At 38.0% G+C, this 19,088-nt stretch overlaps 1 protein-coding gene across 3 annotated transcripts in view; it reads right to left on the reverse strand.

Moving 5' to 3' along the window:
- Cntn3 (contactin 3) overlaps nucleotides 1-19,088 on the reverse strand; it is a 298,626-nt gene that overhangs the window by 196,537 nt on the left and 83,001 nt on the right. For all 3 annotated transcript variants that reach the window (XM_070018977.1, XM_070018976.1, XM_070018975.1), the window contains one exon: nucleotides 3,168-3,294. In XM_070018977.1, coding sequence (XP_069875078.1) covers nucleotides 3,168-3,294 — 127 coding nt within the window. The remainder of the gene's footprint in view (nucleotides 1-3,167; nucleotides 3,295-19,088) is intronic.

Raw genomic sequence — 19,088 nt, forward strand, 5'->3', positions numbered from 1 at the left:
CTAACAAGCAGTTTAAATGAGGTTTCTGTGACTGAGGAAGGAGAATTTTCATTTATTTAAATTTGATTTAACAAAATGTAATGGATTTAAATTTAGAGGCCACACATAACCACTGGCTACTACAGTGGTTAGCAGAGCTCTGAAGTCTTGAACAAAGCTAAGAGTTGAAAACTCAATGCCCACACAGGCCCACACTTTCAGTGTTATACCTTATTTTCTTCATCTTATATCATGTCCGATAAATGAAGCTAACAGTAAATGTAGACAAGACTGTGGATGGTAACCCTGGGCCAGTGCTGAAAAGAGGTCTGACTACTGTCATAGTTTGTGGTGAAATGACTTTCTAGGCTTTACTCACTCAACAGGTCCACATTTTCTCTCTTCAAATTCCCTTCACAGGGTTTTGTGACTTCCCTTCACAGCCATACCTTTTGCTGTAGTTTTACACAAATATACTCGACTTAAAATAGAAAAGTAACAAAGATGTACCCATTGAAGGTTGTTCAGCAAACACAAAGTATTTGTACTCACATGAAAAGCAAGAGGAAAGACCTCCCCATTTGAGAAAAGTGCTAAGACTTCCTCAGGATAACCTCTTTCAAGACCATCAGCAATTATGGTGAGACCGAATACTAATTAACCTTTAAATAGAAGCCTTAGGGCTCCAGCAAGGAAATATAAGAGAAAGGATAAAATTCTCAATTAAACTCTAAGACAAGTCATTTCTCTTGAGAATTTCTGAACTTTTGTATGTCTAATATGACCAATTAAGACTTCTTTTTTGCCCAATGGGAAAATAATAAGATAAGTTTTCCCAATGGACAAGTTTGCCTCAGTCTACATGACAGGCTCTGGGCTTTCAAAGAATATTCTTATATAAGCCACTTAGAGTTTATTCTGAATCTTTAGAGATACATTTGCATTGCCTTGAAATTTCTTCCTAAGACTTCATAAGGCTTCAGAAGACTCCTTAACTATTCCTTGGTAGTCTAAGTCCCTATTTACATTTTGAATATATATATATATATATATATATATAATCTTAACTTTAGAAAACTTGTACAACTCCAAAGTGTCTGCTATATTTGAATTTTAAAATAATGATTCACATGTTAAAAGTTTATCACTTATCAAACTTAAAGCTAAGAAATCAATCTAAGTCACATATCTCTCCTATATCAGTTACAGATTGTATTTAAACTGAAACCTACAAACGATACAGTGACATCTCAGGACAGATCATAAAACATAAGGGTTACTGGGGCTGGGAAGGTGGCTCAGTGGTAGAGCCCTTGCCTTGCATGCCTGAGGCCCTGGGTTCTATTCCAAAAGCACCACATAAGCAAAAAGAAAAAAGCCGGAAGTGGCGCTGTGGCTCAAGTGGTAGAGCGCTAGCCTTGAGCTGAAGAGCTGAGGGACAGTGCCCAGGCCCAGAGTTCAGGCCCCACGACTGGACCCCCCCAAAAAAAAAAAAACAAAAAAAAACAACATAAGGGTTACTATCCAAATAGTAAAACTTCTTCAAATGTTATATACACTGAAATGCAGATTTCATATCATTCCTGTAAAGTACACAAAGTACACAAAGGTAACATTACAACAAAAGGCTATTTCTGGATCTCCAAAATCAAGACAAGTCACTATTTGATAAAATTATATAATCATAAATAATCCACTGACTTAGAAAATTCATTCCTATTTAACTAGATCCTAGGTCTTGACAATGTTTTAGCTGAATGCACTTACTGCCAAATTATTCCTAAGATAAATGCCAGGAAAAATGACTTCATTGACAACAGCAAAAGAGCACAAATGAGTCATTTATATGGAATTTTTATCATATTCACAGCCATGTCTATAAGAAAACAAATGCATTGAAAAGGTGTCAGAACACTTTAAGAATATGGTGAAAAGAAATATTTCCAGAAAAATACACTGCTAAATTAATCTGTTCATCTTTGCCTCAAAGAAGACATATTTCAAGATGTTGGATATGCTAACAATCCAACACACAAAAATTGTTTCTTATTTCCTATTATCTGAGAACTTGGTTCTTATTTCTATATAAAGAAGTAAAAGCAGAAGAAAAACTCTCTTTTCTACCTCTGCCAGTTCAGACCGGCAACCTGGATTTGTAACATTTACACTTTTGCAAGAATACAGTACACACAAGGTATGCTGTAGAATAGTGTGGAAAAAAAAACTAACCTCAATTGCTTTCTCATGCAAAAATCCAAGGGTCAAGCTTCTCACACAATTCTGACCTAATTTACCAAGGACTGTAGGGTTCTATTATTTATATGCCTTCAGAGAACAATAAAGCTCAATATGTTCTAAATGATGATGCTGAACATTTAGAATTTTATTAATATAGAATGAAGTAGCTTGTTCTGTAGGTTACAGAATTCATGTGCATAAGCATATAAATTGTATAGGCATACTAATACTGGAAAAATCGTGTTGCTATAAAAATGTCTTGAGCATACCCTCCATCCATTGATATGAAAGTAGCATGTGCTGTTTATAAATAATTCACTTCTTCATTAAAGCAGACTCCTAAAAGGAAAACATATTAATCTTGTGTTATTTAACCAAGTGAATACACATGCCATCCAAATGACCAGTCATCACCTCAAAGTATTGGTATGTTTACTATAAGATGACGAGAATTCAATTTTCTCTTTGTTTTTTTCCTTGTACCTGATTGTGACTGCTAAGGGTCTTCAGTGGGCAGGTTCTGACATGATCTTAAAAGTACAATATTTACCATGAGAAAAATCTAATAAAGAAGATACATTTTCACTTTAAGAATTTTATTTTTATACATACCGTTTAAATTATGGTTTTAAATAATCTTTAAAAATCCTTTTAATTTTACTACTACAATACATATATTCCTGACAAATAATGTAAAACCCAATTTTATAAATTAAGTTCCATTATAAGTCAGTAAAAAGACATTGCATGTTTAAGACATCCAACCATATTTTTACAATAAAGTGAATAATCAATCCAACCAATGTTGTCTCTATTCAGATGGTCGTAGAGTCAGATCTGTTGATATACTACACAACTTCATATGTTTCTTCGTACTGATAGCATAAATATATGGAAGTAAAACAATTGCAAGCTTTATTTTAAAAACTGTTCCAAAATTTCCACTGTACCTATAATGAGGTGAAGGGTTTCCTCTTGCTTCACAAGTTAAAGTTATCTTTTTATCTTCTGAACCAACAGGGAAAATGCTGTTGCTGGGCTCTTTGATAAACACAGGGCCTTGTAAGAGTAGCTCACCTAAGCAGGTAAAGAAACAAACACAGGAAGAAGTAAATAACTACAAAAGCTCCATTCTAGCACTGAAGACAAAAACAAGCAAGGAGTTATTTGTTCTTTCTTAAGCAGCATCTTTCTAAACAGTGGGATACCTGCACTAATGAAAGTCAGTATAAAACACTGCCAAATTAATAAAATGACATTAAACTATAAAACATGAAATCAAAAAGCCTGCAATAGTCATGAATAGTTACTTTGTAACAACAGGCTACACTCATGTGTTTGGAGGAGAATAAAGTGTGGAAGCTACTATAAAAAAGTATTTTTTGTCTGTAGTCCCTGCAAAAACTAAGCCTAAAAGAAAGCCAGTTGAACTGTTGAGTATTGGGTTCCTCATGAAATTCGCTGGGCCTAAAAATCTTAAGGTTGGTTATATTATTTGCCTATTTTCAAATAAAAAAACACTCAATATTTGATGGAATTTTCATTTATTACCAGAAAAATGAAATAAATGACATAGCACTGTCAAGGAGACTTTCAGAATGTGTCCTACATGAACCTGAACATCCTGAAGACAAATTCAACCACACACACACACACACACACACACACACACACACACACACAGAACCAAAAATGTTTGTTGTTGTCATATGCAGTTGAAAAGGAGAAAGATACTGCCTTCACCCAATGCTTATGCAACTGTCGTTGTATAATCATTGCCAGATTGTTTCTGAAAACAAACAATTTCACAGAAATAATGATAAAAATAGAAGTTCTTTACTCTCCTGTCTTGGAATGCTCAGTAGAATTGCAGAGGAGTTTCTGTTAAAGCGGGGAAGGAATAAAATGAATAAACAGACCAAGAAAGAAATGCAGCTCATGAATAGGAAGTCAAAGAAATTAAAATGGAATAGGCCCCAACGGTCCTAAATATATGTATTTACATTTTGGCTACTTTATCCAGCAATAGCATTTAGACAACCATGTATCACAACAACAGCAAGAGTAAACCCACAACATAATAGTCACAATGAAGTGAAGAAAATAAGAGCAGCTGAATCTACTAAGTGAATGCTCAAGGCCCGACTCGGTTTGCTAATACTCATAATGCTTTGTGAGGTTAAGTGGCTTAATTATTCCCTACCTACAGAGAAGGAACACTGAGCCTGAGAGAGGTATGTTGCCATGATTTCAGAATGTGTAACAAAACATCCCATATTAACTGTTTCCAGGTTCTATGCAGAGACAATCTCTTGCCTTTTGTATATAGAACTGACCTTGTGTGAATTCTACACCAACTGTAGATTTCTAGAAGGAAATGGGAGCCATATTAACAAAAGTCTTAGAGCTGAAGATGGGCATAATGGATCACTGGATCTTAGAGTGAGGCTGGGCATAGCCAGTAGTCTAAGATAAGACATATCTCACTGGAGATCATGTGACCATATGGCCACATGACCATACACGGCAGGGTAACACCTCCAGAATATAACAGACGGTGATCACTTGCAAACTCACAAACTGTCCTGTGTATCTCTTTCTCTGGAATGACTTTAGCCTGGATTCATCCTGAATACACCACCATCATCATAAGTCTAACAACTTTTAGTCAACCATTGTCAGTCATTCTATCAAATCTTCGAAGCTGATGGGACTTTGGGATGATGCAGGAATTTGCTGTCATTGTCAGTTGTAAAGGTGATGTCGAAGACTGTACCCTCAAATCTCAGACTCACTCACTCTGACCACCATTCCACTAGTACCTTTCCAAAAATCCTTTACCACTGTCCCGAGGAACCACGTGTGCTTTCTACCATCAACCTTGTTCTTTTTTTCCCCTCAAAAGACTCCACATAGAGCTCCCCTATAACCCAGCAATCCCACTTTTGGGCATTTACCCAAATGATCACAAACAAGACCATACTAAAGCGACCAGCAAAACTGTTTATTGCAGCATTATTTACCATCGCTAAGATATGGAACCAACCCAGATGCCCCTCAGTAGATGAATGAATCAAGAAAAGGTGATATAACATACATAGAATGGAATTCTATGCCTCCATCAGAAAGAATGATAATTGCCCCATTTGTTAGGAAATGGAAAGACTTGGAAAAAATTATATTAAGTGAAGTAAGCCAGGCCCAAAGAAACATAGGTCCCATGGTTTCTCTTATATTCAATAACTAGTATATGTATGGGACAAGCAGAAAAGGTCAGATAAGATCATGTTAAGCGAAATGAACCCCAAGATAGGAACACAAGTGGTTTTTTCTTGCTTGCTATTGTTTCTAACCTATTTACAAGGTACCATATGATTTTTTTGTTGCTTTGTATGTCCTTCCCCCACTTTATAACCCCTGTTTTCACTGTATTTGATGTTGGTATAATTTGGGGAGAGGAAAGGGAAAAAACAAATCGTTTAGATAGGGATACAGGTGGACCCATTGGAACAATGAGATGTACAAGACACTATGTTGATAGACCTTGTTCTTTATTTTACTGTAACTCTTACCTAGGAAGAGAAAAACAGAGCAAGGAAATGCGCCACTTTTCCTTGTAGAAAACGAACACCTTCAGAAGAAACGGATTTTAAAACAGCTACTATCACTTCTAATTGGAAAGGACCAGCTGAAAGGAGAATATTAGCATTTCTTCAGTTTCTTTCCCCTCAGGTAATGGTGTGATAAAAGGGGACCCATTCAGTAGAAGCTATGTTTGGAATCTTGAAGTTCAGTCTTTCTGCAAGCTAGTGATACATGGTATGGTCTCTTTGGGGCAGCCTCGGTGAGCCACTTTACTCAGCCAGCCATGGGATCCCAAGAGGAAGTTAACCAATACTCTACAATACACCTACTGCATTGCTAAGATTTGGTGGATTAGATATGGTAAATGTATTTGCCATTTGCAGTGTTTTTCAGCCTCAGAACCTCATTCACTGAGTCAAGAGGGATCTGTATGTCTGTTATTTATCTGTGTCAGAGTCATTGCTTTATCCCTCACTCCTATAACATGATAGATATACAACATCTGTCTGTTGTTGAATGAAGGATTAAGAATGAAACAGTTTCCACAATAATGCTACACATGGTAGGTACCACTGTGCAGCTGGGGACTGAGAAAGCTAAGCTTTTAATCCCAGAGTTCTCCTTCTCACCCTGTATGTTGTTTGCCCTCTCAGGGAGGGAAGTCCAGAAACAGGAAATGACCTGGAAATGTGTCATGGTGAGACATGTGATATCAGATGCCCAATCCTCACAGTCTAGGTTTGAAACCATCCTAAAATAAAGCTGCTGAAAGACAAGAAACAACTGCCAGACTGCTTTTCCAACCTCGCCTTTTTGATGACACTGGATCTAACTACCTGTGAGGCACATATAGGCCATCTCTGACATTTAAAGCTCCTGAAGGCATTCTAGGCTTCCAGCAGCCATTCAAGCCTCCAATGACTCTTTTTAAAAAAGTAAGTACAAATTAATAATCAAATATGATGGGAGTGTTCAAGCCACATGCACAGGAAAAAAAGAAAAAGAAAGAGACAAAAGCTACTCAATCTGGCTATGCCAGAAGCAAAAGGCATGGTGAGATGGTAGGGTGTGTCATGTTTGAGTCTCTTGCCTACAATATGAACTGGAAACGAATAGATTCTGAAAGCTTTGTGAAGCTGAAAGAAATTATGCAACATATTCTTCAAAACAAATGTTGATCCTCAAAAGGATAGAAACTTGACTGTCCATTCAGAAGGATATTTCATAAACTAGCCAAAAGAAGCCTGGTTGAACAGGGAAGGGGCCTATTGAATCCACTAAATGGATTCAATGTAACATTTGGATTGATGTTAAACTTTACTATTTGTGACAGGGGCATTTTTTTTTCCCACATGCTTGCCTGGCTCCAATGCTCCATTTTAAGTTTAGAACCCCAAATAAAGGCCATATAACCTTTCCAAACAGGACTAGTAAGTCCCAACAATCCAATCTTAAGGTGTTATTTTTTCCCCAAACACCCACAGGCAACTAGGAATAACTGCCTTTGAATGTAAGTACAAGCTTTATGAGTTCCTAAGGTAATGTCACGTAAAAGATCAAACTGTACCTGATCAACTCTAATGGTCATAGGCTATACAATTTTTATGAAAATGGACAAAAAGAATAGATAGGGATTCCAGGCTATTGCATTTCTTTTACTAAAAGAAACAAAATACCCTAAAGTCAAGTGTTATTTCTGAAATTCCTAAGTAATAGGAGGGAAAATGCCATTTTTCTTTGCAGTACCCGATCTACTTGAGAAAACAGGGATAGTTTTTGAAATGAAAACAAGACATTCTAAAAGGGACGTCAGGATGGCACTAAAGGCAGAATTCAACAAGTAGACCCAGACTAGAATATTTCGTGCACTTCCTTGATATCAGACCAGAACAGAATAAGCTGGGGACTAAGTTAAGGAAAAATTCAATAATAGACAACCTATGAGAAGAGATCAATATTCTAAGTCCTATTCTGCAAACAGATTTTTAAAAATGTTAAGACAGAAATGTTTTTACAGGCATAGGATATGATCATTTTTGGCATTCATGGTGAAAAGCTGGAAAATGCCAAAAGCTGGAAAATGCCAAAGAAATAAGGAAAGACAAAAATAAACGTTCATGTATATTCTTTCAAAATCAAGGGAGGATGAAGTAGTAAATCTTAGAATAATTCATTTCTCTAAAAAAAGTATTTGAATGTCACACACATGCAGCATGTGAAAAATTGGCCAAGGCAACAGGGTCATTACTCAAGATCCTATTGGCTATTCCTCCCCTCCGTGCCCCGCCTCCCACCCCACCCCCTCCCTGCAAGCCTCCAGAACCTGCATTCCTGTGGAACCTGGAAGGGCAAGATGAACTGGCTTTTCAGAATCCTTTGTAGCTCTTGGCTGGGAAGCAGTTTACAAAGAAGAAATCCAATCCCCCCTATCAAGAGACCAGAAAGTTCTAAAGAGGCAGTCACAGTTTGCTAAGGTTGCTATAACAAAGCCTCACAGATTTAGGTACTGCATTAACGAACATGTGTTGTCTTCTTATTCAGTGGCTGAAAGTCTGAAATGAAGGCACTTGTCAGGCATTAGGGAGTGTCTGTCCTAGTCTCTCTAGCTGGCTTTCAGAGCGCCTTCCCTCTGCATGTGTCTGTATCTACATTTCCCTTTTGTACAAGGTCAGGAGTCCTGATGGATGAGAGGACACTCTGATGATTTCTTCCCTACTTCTATGTGCAGTGAAATGGCTCCCACTTAAAGTCATATTTGGAGGCATCTGTGGTTGGCACTTCAATATATGAACTACAGACTAAGGGTAAGCACAATGAAATCACAAGGGATAAGGAAGAGCAAACTGGAAGCGTCTGGACAGACTTTTGAATTCTCATTTATTTAATTCTGGTAGTTCAGTTCTGGGGTTTGAACTCAAGGCCTCATATGTACTTGTTAGGCTGGTATACACCATTTGAGCCACACACACACCCAGCACTTTCTACCTCAGTTATGTTTCAGATACAGTCTCATGAATTTGCTTTGGCTGGCCTGGACTGTCATTGTCCTTTCTAAGGCCTCCTGAGTACCCAGGATGTCAGGCCTGAAACAGTACACCAACCTTATTTGTGGAGATAGGAGCTCACTAATTTATTCATTATTTTTACCTACATTAGCCCCAGTCTCTAACTCCTAAATAGCTCCTAAAATACCCTAACTCCTAAAATACCCCCTCAGCCCTATTTTTTTTAAGTTAAGGAAATGTTGATTTTTCCCTTTCTTTTGGATATGAAAACTATTAGAGAAAGAAGGAGTAATGGGATCTAGTGTTAGCATCTGACACTATGGAGGATGAATGTATTTCACAGAAAAGCCACCTGAGTTCACAAACAACATGAATTACAAAACTCAAAAAATCTGTATTAGGAAAATAAACCTCATATCAACCTCAGCTAAAAGCTATGCTGTAACCAAAACATTGGGGACAGGGGAAGGCCAAACACAATATACAGTGGCTAAAGTTGAGAAAGATGAGAAAGACAAAATGCTCAGCAGAAATTTCTAAGTCACCTATTTTCCACTTCTGGGAATGCTTTTGAGAACAAGGTTGAAAGATAAAGAACTGGGGAATGGCATCTGCCTGGAGTATCAGAGTTAGCAAGACAGACACCAATTTCATGTGAGAACACTCTAAGCATTCAGTTAATAGTTCATTTGTTCACAGCCTGTCCATCACCAGAATGGCAGAGACAATAAGGAAAACTGCAATGAACCATCAGGCAATTAGAACTGAGAAAGATGGGTTCTGGTTCACAGGGGTTAGGAGTCAATGTTCAAGCAAAAAGATGATCTTTCTGAAGTGGTAGAGCTCTTTGCTGATCTGTGCCCAATCTACATGAGAAAACAGGAGCATGATAACATCAAGAATTCAAATAATTCTTAAATTGCAACTTGATAAACAATATTAAAAACAAACACCCATCCTGTCCATCTAACTTGTATAGAATTGTTTACATCTGTGGCTAAATACTTGTAGTGTGTACTATGTTTAAGGAAACCAATAAACTGTCATGAAAGTTCCCATCTATCTCATTGGACTGATACTGAATCTGTGCAAAAGATCGGTGGGAGATGAGAACTTAGACATAGTTATTAAAATGTTTGATATTTTAATCTGATTTTGTGAACTAAATGGGTATTTTTCTGACTGTGGCCATATATTTTACAACTGAGTAAAAAAAGTGGTTAATCAGTATAGACTTACACTGTAGGAAACAATGTCTTTGTGCCTAAAAACAGACATGGAGGAACTACAATGAAATCTATGAATACTTGAAATGTTTTCATAGGTACGTTGCAGCTTTTTAAAATTTTACTTTTATGCTATTTTCTCCATATGAATCTGTGTTCCAGTGCTTTTAACCTGCCTGATACCCTTCCATAATTCACAGAACATAAGTGTAACATAACATAGCTTTCTTGCTAGATAGTTTTAACAGCAACTCCATGCAAAACAAACAAAAAAAACAAAAATCCACCCAAAATGATAAAAATGCTACTGTTGGACACATCATGTAAGAATAAAAACCAATCATCCACAATCTCACTTTCTATTATGCCAACTTTCATTGAGTATCTTTGAAAGGTGCAGGTTCACAAAGTGTTCACCAACCTACAGAAAAGAGTTCATTAGTAAAGTCCTTTTGAAAAACTTCTTAGTACCATGCTCTGAAAGGTTTTAATGGAGATGATTACACTTATGATTTCTATTCTTTACCAAAGAGTTGGGGTCAAGGCTCCTAGGGTCCAGTCATAATTTCCTTCGTGTGCTTTAAAGAGTATTTCATTTCCAACACTATGTCGAGGCCATTGTTTCTATGAAAACATAATTCTACAATAAAGAACATCTATTATACATTCTTGGTAATGGAGATGCTATTAAGAAATGATTCTAGCTGGTAATTGTATCCTGTAGTATTTCTGCAGCTATAAACGCCTATGGTAGCAAAGAACACTGTTTTTTCCTGCCCTGACAGTCAGCAGAAATCAGCATTTAGTTTGTAAATATCTGAGCTTACAAAATATCATTTCTTTTCCCTTTTCAACTTTGTTCACCAGGTAAGAATCCTTTTTCCTATTTTTGTATCAATGGCAAGGAATGAGCTGACTTGTGGGGGTAGGTATTTTCAATATGATATATTTTATATAGAAAATACACAGGTGCATGAAGTCCCATATAGAACTGATTAAGTTCCTTGAAATAATAGGTATTTGTACTGTGTGCTAATTTTTTTTTTTTGGTCCGGTCGTGGGGCCTGAACTCTGGGCCTGGGTGCTGTCCCTCAGCTCTTTAGCTCAAGGCTAGCGCTCTACCACTTGAGCCACAGTTCCACTTCCGGCTTTTTTCTTTTTGCTAATGTGGTGCTGAGGAATCGAACCCAGGGCCTCAGGCATGGAAGGCAAGCACTCTACCACTGAGCAAACTTCCCAGCCCCTGACTAATTTTTTTATTATGTCATATTCTACTCTATCCTATTCACTCTACTTAATCCTGCTGCATTTTTGTTAAATGCTAGATATGCATATGAGATTATTATCATCAGTTATCTTTGGGTTCTTAGCCCCACTGTGCTTCGCTTGATCTAGGGCAAACCTCTCTTGCCACCAGTATGCCACCTAATTGAAAGTTTTGTTTTGTTTTTCATTTGCTTCACATAGGGATCAAACTTTGGAAATTAAGGGGGAAAATACTTTAAAAATTAAAAATATGATCCAGATATAATAAAGACAAAAGAGAATTCTTTTCCAAATCTGCTGAACTGTCATATCTCCATAGACGTAAGGAGAAGTGTATTCTGTGCATTCCTACCATGATGGTAAATAAGGACACACATTTTACTTTGAGTACCATTGCTTCTTGATACATGGCGCTATGGACCAAAATCCACCTTTTGTATGCATGCAGCTAATAAGTACATATATCCCTGCTTATTCCCAAAGGTCGACAATCTATGAAGTAAAATCAGACATAATTACTAGATCCCAGACTGGACTATGTGCATTTAGTAAATCTCCTGATTCCATGGTATATATTAAACCATATCATAGCAATGGAGCACATCTTATTTTTTTTGTTAGTCATGGGGCCTGATCTCCGAGCCTGGGCACTGTCCCTCAGCTCTTCGGCTCAAAGCTAGCACTCTACCACTTGAGACACAGCACCACTTCTGGCTTTTACTTGCTTGTATGGTGCTGAGGAATCAAACTCAGGGCCTCAAGCATACAAGGCAAGCACTCTACCACTGAGCCACCTTCCCAGCCCACCACATCTTAATTTTTATCACTTGGTTTATCATAGGTGTGGATTAAACAAAAGCCATCCTCAGGACTGGAAAAGGATGAGTTAAACACAAAGCTCTGTCTACTCTCCAGTTCCAGAGAGTGATTTGGTAATGATGCATCAGAAGCAAGAACACAGCAGAGGACGTCAATGCTACTGTGCTCTCGATGCCTACATGAAGCTTTCCTTGGCATTGCCATTTGGTATTATCTCCTCCTGGCCTCAATGCTTAGAAGAACGTTTGAGCATCCTCATGATACTGTTACTCTACCACAGAACACTCCAGTTATTTTTCACTGTTCAGTTACTCGTATGTGGGCTTTAAGCTTTTAGAAGATAGCAACCACATTCTACACGTTTCCAATGAGCACATCTAACATGTGACAAAACTGGTAGATGACCACTGAACTAGAAATCAACCTCTGTATTTGTATGTATAGAACCCATTGCAAATTATCTTAATTTTCCAGATGTCAGAGCTGATTAAGCAGATATTATACCTCTATTATACAAGTATTCCAATATAAAGTATTTATCACCGGAAGGTAGCAACGTACAACAGAAGCTAATTCAGTAACCAAACCTATCGCTGTTATAAAAACTCCACCCTCTCCTCAGAGAGCAACCTACTGTCATTAAGTATCTATTCCTGTGTGGGCAATTTATAGACTTTGCATGGCTCAAACCCCATCCACTCACTTCTGAGTACTGTAAATATGGCACTACACAGGAGTAGCTCCACTATCACACACACACACATAAATAGCACTTTTAACAGTAATAACACTCCAGTAAGTAATCTATTGCAGAACCTCTGAGTGCTGAAGCAGAGCTCCATTTCTTGATTTTAATGACTTGTTTGAAAGTAACAGCTGCCCTAGCCATTAAAACAAATCACAATATAAAAAAAAGTTGAGTTTCTTCTAGTGTCTTTCATTGCTGAGATCTATAAGAAAATTCACTACGGTTATTTTTTTTCCAGAGGGGTGACCATTTGCACAAGTCCTGCAAACGAGACAAAAATCCACAAGAAATAATGTATGTGAAGCCTGAATTCAGTTAACAAATAATCAACATGAAATTCTTACCTTGGGCTAAATCTTCTAAAAGTTAGGATATAATGTAAGCATTCAAATAAGTCACCTGCTGGCTGACTGAACAATTCTACATTTCGGGTATTTCGTTTCACAGTGGGAGCTTTGAGCTTGCTGTTCAGATAGGACCTCAACTAGATTGTATTTTCAGAATTCTACTAACCTTAAATTCCACAATGGTGAGAAGTATAGACAGTCCAGAGATGTTTGGAAAATAGTTTGCAGAAGTAAAAGTTGGTGGCTACTGGGTCAAATCTATTGTGAGTACTTAGGTTTGGAATGCAGAATGTTCAGAAGTGAGGAAACAAAACAAAACAAGTTTCTAGAATTGACCCTCATTTAAAGATGTAAGGTCATTTCATATCTATCTACCTACCTATCATCTGTCTATCTATCATCTACCTACCGACTTACAAAACCAATCAATCTCTCTCTCTCTCTCTCTCTCTCTCTCTCTCTCTCTCTCTCTCTCTCTCTCTCTCTCTCTCTCTATCCATCCATCTATTTACATGTCTACTTAGCTACCTACCCACCTACCTATCTAGGTATATTCATTTATCTCTCTGGTAATGAGGACTATACTCAGTGCCTTTCTTGATAGGCAAGAATTCTACACTTGATCCAAGACTGCAGGTACTCTTTGCCTTGCAGGGTAGGGACTTGCATTATGATCTTGCAGAGCTAGACTATAGTCTTACTATCTATGCTCCATGTCTCTGGGAAGGACAGGCAAATGCCATTGTACCCACTCAGTTTACTTACACTTCAGTCGGGATAACAGGAGAATCCGCCTCCCTGTCCAGCTATTGGCTGAGATGGAATCTCATGGAATTTGTGTACATGCTGGTTTCAAACTGCCTATCTCTATTATCTCTTCCTCCAAGTTTCTTGTTCTCTCTTTTTTAACACCAACAAATCAAATATTAGGCAATCCTAAATCAACAGTGTGCAGTTCAGTCTCAACATTTAAAGACTGTAGCCCTCCAGGGAATAATAAGACACTCATGGCTGCCAGGAAGCAATTCACCTATCAGCATCTGCAAAATGACTTTGTTTACCAAACAAGTTATCTCAAATTGCAGAGTGTTTTGGTTTTTGGGTTTTTTTTTCCTGGAAATGATTTGTCTTCAAAGAAAAAACTCTGCTTTGGTACTCCAGCCAAAAATAATCCAACATGACCAGACATTCAGTTTAGTCCACTGAATTATCCATCTCCCAAAGCTCCCTTTCCCTATTTTAATAATTTGGGCTTGAGCTAACTCAGAGTCCTTTGTGTTCCTTCACAGCACACTGCAAAACATCCCATCGTTGGCAACATAAGCAAGTGGACTAAAATAATGATTGTAAAAATGTATATTCACACTTTGAGATGGGTGCGGTGTGGCTCAATCTAGGCCCCATGTGTCAAATCTGACTGCCATCTGATTATGGAAAACAATAAAGTGAAAGTGTGACACCTAAACATTATATGGAATGTAAAGTGCATTTTCCATAAATCAAGTTTTGTTGGAAGTGAGCTGCCACCCTCACTTGTTTACCTGTTGCCCAGGGCTGCTTTTAGATTGCAATGTTAGTGCTGAATACTTATGACAAGGACCCTGTGACCTACAAGTCCCAAAATACCTACTACCTAGCACTTTCTGAAAAATGTGCTGATTGCTTTTCTAGGAAGGAGAATTTCTGCTGGGAGAAACAGCAACACTGGGTCTAAAAAGACAGGATTCTCCTCCATAAAAACCTCCATTTACCTTTAGGGAAATCATTCAAGCTCTCTGGGCCACTGAGTTCTCACTTTTGATTTGGGAATGACTTCAAAAGTATGAGTATTTGAGTATCTTTTCAGTGTGACAGCAGTACCACAAGTAGACTTTGGTATTATTGTTGCATATGGTTGCTTGGCCTTGCCACACATTTTTTAATTGTATCTGAGGAAGAATAACATATGAGAAGGTAATGTAATAACTCTATTCATTACAGCTCTGTGTGGAAAAACAGGAAGTGGCCTCATCTTCAAGATCGTTGTAAACATTAGTACCTGGGTTCAGTTATATAATTTGAGCATCTAATTTTTAAAACATTATGTCAAAGACAAAAGGCTCCCATTAATCTGTAGAGATGGCAATTTCCTAAAATGAAAAATATATTTTTTTGACAATTCTGGAGTTGTAACAGAGAGATTCATACTTGCTAGGTGGTTGCTCTACCACTTAAGCCTCACTTCCAGTCCTTTCTGTTCTGCTTTGTTTTTTTTTTTGTTGTTGTTATTTTTAATTAGTTTTTTATTGCAAAAATACCATACAGAGGGGCTACAATTACAGAAGCAAGGTAATGAGTACATTTCTTATCAAGCATTGTTGCCTCCTCCTTTGTTTTTCCCCTACCATCCCTTCCCATCTCCATGACTACACTCCCACTCCTCCGCCCACCTCAGTTTTCGACATAGCATCTTGTACATCTCATTGTTGCAATGAGTCCACCTGTATCTCTATTTAAATAATTTGTTTTTTCCCTTCCCCTCCCCAAATTATACCAACATCAAATACAGTGAAAACAGGGGTTATACCATGGGGGGGGACACACAAAGCAACAAAAAAATCACCTTATAAATACATTAGAAACAATAGCAAGAAAGAAAAAAACCATTTGTGTCCTTATCTTGGTGTTCATTTTGCCTAACATCATCTTATCTGACCTTTTCTGCTTGACTCAGACATATACCAGTTATTGCAAATAAACCATGGGACCTATGTTTCTTTGGGCCTGGCTTACTTCACTTAATAAATTTTTCCAAGTCTTTCCATTTCCTAACAAATGGGGCAATGTCATTCTTTCTGATGGAGGCATAGAATTCCATTGTGTATATATACCACATTTTCTTGATCCATTCATCTACTGAGGGACATCTTTTGTTTGTTTGTTTTCCAGTCAAGACTGGCCTGGACTGCAGCCCTCTATTTTTTGCTTCCAGTCATGGCTTGGATGACAGGTATCCTCTACTGTGCCCAGCTTTTTCTACAGTCAGCTTTTCCTATGTTTTTTCTATTGGAGTCTCAGGAAATGTTTTGTCCACAATGGTCTGGATGCATGATGCTCCTGATGTTAGCCTCCAGCTGAGATGAATGGCACAAGTCACTGTTCCTGGATGAAATAGAATATTTAAAATGCCTACTGCATAATGAACTGAGTGTCCTAAGAAGTTTTCATTGAGACAATTCTCCAACAAGCATTGCTTCATACGCTGTCTTATGACAATTGCATACTAAAATATTATCAATGAAAAACGCAACAAAATAAACAGCAAAAACCTTTCAAAAAGACCAGAAAAAAAGAAAACCACATTCACCTTTTTTCTATACTGTTGTGAGCTGGGTGTTTATCTTTTCTTTTTCTCATGATAGGAACAATGGCCAAAGCACTGAATATTTTCAATTCATTGGGCTGCATAATCAAGCTAATAAAAAAGTCACTTGTGGACTTGTATATACTGCAATATATAGCTTAAATAAAGGTAAATGCTTACTCAGAAACTCAGGCATTATTTAATAGCTAGGACTTCCCAGTTATTTCCATAATTATAAATTACCTATATTTCACTGGGCTCTGGTGGCTCACACCTGTAATCCCAGCTACTCAAGAGGCTCAGATCTGAGGATCACAGTTCAAAGCCAGCCCAGGCAGGAAAGTCCATGAGACCCTCCAATAAACCACCAGAAAATCGGAAGTGGCACTGTGGCTCAAGTGGTAAAGTGCTAGCCTTGAGCTGAAGAGCTGAGGGACAGCACCGAGGCCCAGAGTTCAAGGCCCATACTGACCAAAAAAAAAATTACCTATATTTCTCTTTGCACATCTTAAGAATTACTTAAACATGTGCACAGACTCATTCATGAGATGGAATAGTAAAGTCAGACACAGTATTTTTAAGATCCCATAAAAGAACATACTTCATATTTAAAAAAAATTATTTGGAAATTTAAAAAGCTAGGTACTTTATTTTGAAACCCTAATAAGGGTACCTGTGGCTCATGCCTATAATCCTAGCTACCTAGGAAGCTGAGATCTGAGAATTACTATTCAAAGCTGCCTGGGCAAGAAAGTCTGTAAGTGCCTTATCTCCAATTAAGCATCAAAAAGCTGAAGAAAGAGCTGTGGCTCACATGGTGGTACATGCACCTTGAGCAAAAAGGCCAAAGACCAATCAGTGTGGCAGGAACAAAGCCCCAAATTGTGTGGGTGCCTTAACTGAGCGCTTTCAGCCTCAAAACCCTGCTCACCCTTGTCTATAAGATTAGCGAATCAAGTAATAGCCACATACTTGGAATAAACAATACTAGAGTGTAATAGTAGAACCACTTAAAATGGAAACCCAGCTCTTCAGGAGGGATCTGAGGATCACAGTTCAAAGCCAAGCCAGGCAGGAAAATCCAAGAGACTCTTATCTCCAATTAGCCACCAGAAAACCAGAAGTGGTGCTGTGGCTCAAGTGGTAGAGCACTCGCCTTGAGCTGAAGTGCTTGGGGACAGTGCCCAGGCCCAGAGTTCAAGGCCCATGACTGACAAAAATACATATTTTTCTTGCCCAGGTCAGAAGCCATTATGAAACTGTCCAGATAAAGGAACTGAACAGAGTAAAGACATTTAGAGAATATGATTTCTGTGGATAAGTAAACCATGACAGCCCAAGAAGCAGCCCCAAAGTTTCCTTCCTTGGCTACTGTCCACAAACACCACAAAGCAAGCCCAAGAAAAGAGCAGAATCCTCCAGCAGATCAGTGTACAAGGTTGCTCCACACACAAGTGGGAGGCCAGGAGGGCTGGAAAGCTCAGGGGTCTTCTTATTACAAAATAAGTACATAAATAAAACTGTGAACTGTCCTTCTACTTCAAAGAAAATTTCTCTAGTTTCAGGGACAGGTGGGAACATTACTTTGTCTCTGGGAGTTCTGTAAATAAGGAAAGAAAACCCAGATGGCATAAAGAGAAAGTAATAAGTCAAACACCAAGATAAGAGCTTAAGTCCTTAGCTGCCTAGCAGACTTGGAAGCAGCTGACAGGCCTTATGGCCAGGTAAGGTAGAGATTTTTTTAACTTTTTCTATGATTACCAAGTTTATTATGATTTTTCTTTATAAGCCAAAAATACCAACAATGTAGGCTGGCCAAAACATCAATGTTTCACAATCAATATTTGTCAAACTAACACAACATTAAGCCAGGACTTCACAATCACCTGGGTTGTTGGTTTTTTTTGTTTTTGTTTTTGATTTTTCAGTGGTGTGGCTTGAACTCTGGGCCTGGCCACTGTCCCTGAGCTCTTCAGCTGAAGGCTAGCACTCTACCACTTGAGCAACAGTACCACTTCTGGTTTTCTGGTGGCTTATTAGAAATTAGGGTTTCATGGACTTTCCTGCCCAAGCTGACTTTGAACGGCAATCCTCAGGAGATCTTAGCCTCCTGAGTAGCTAAGACAATAGGTGTGAGCCACCAGAGCCCGGCTTCACCTGAATTTTAAATCTTATCCACCAACCATAGGATTCCATCTAAGTAACAGCATCACAATAGTTGCACAGTTTTGGACAACTGTCTTGTGTATTACGGTGGCAACTATACAAACTTCATCCACTACACCAATGATGTCACAGCCAAAAACCAATGCATAAGTATAGAAGCTATTGAGTAATTTTTATTTCCATATTGATTCAGACTAGTGGATAAAGTCTAATGATTCTTCCCAGACTGGAAGTCTTCTACCCCTTTTTTATTGTACACTCTTCAAATAAATACAGTGTCCTTCATGGGCTTTATCAATGGGCCTTATGTAAAAAAAAATGAAAATAGAATAAAATAAGATCACTGGACACATAGTCTAGAAAGAA

This window comes from Dipodomys merriami, unplaced genomic scaffold (genome assembly GCF_024711535.1).
Source record: "Dipodomys merriami isolate MVZ:Mamm:240054 unplaced genomic scaffold, mDipMer1.0.p SCAF_13, whole genome shotgun sequence".
NCBI classification, from domain to species: Eukaryota; Metazoa; Chordata; class Mammalia; order Rodentia; family Heteromyidae; genus Dipodomys; species Dipodomys merriami.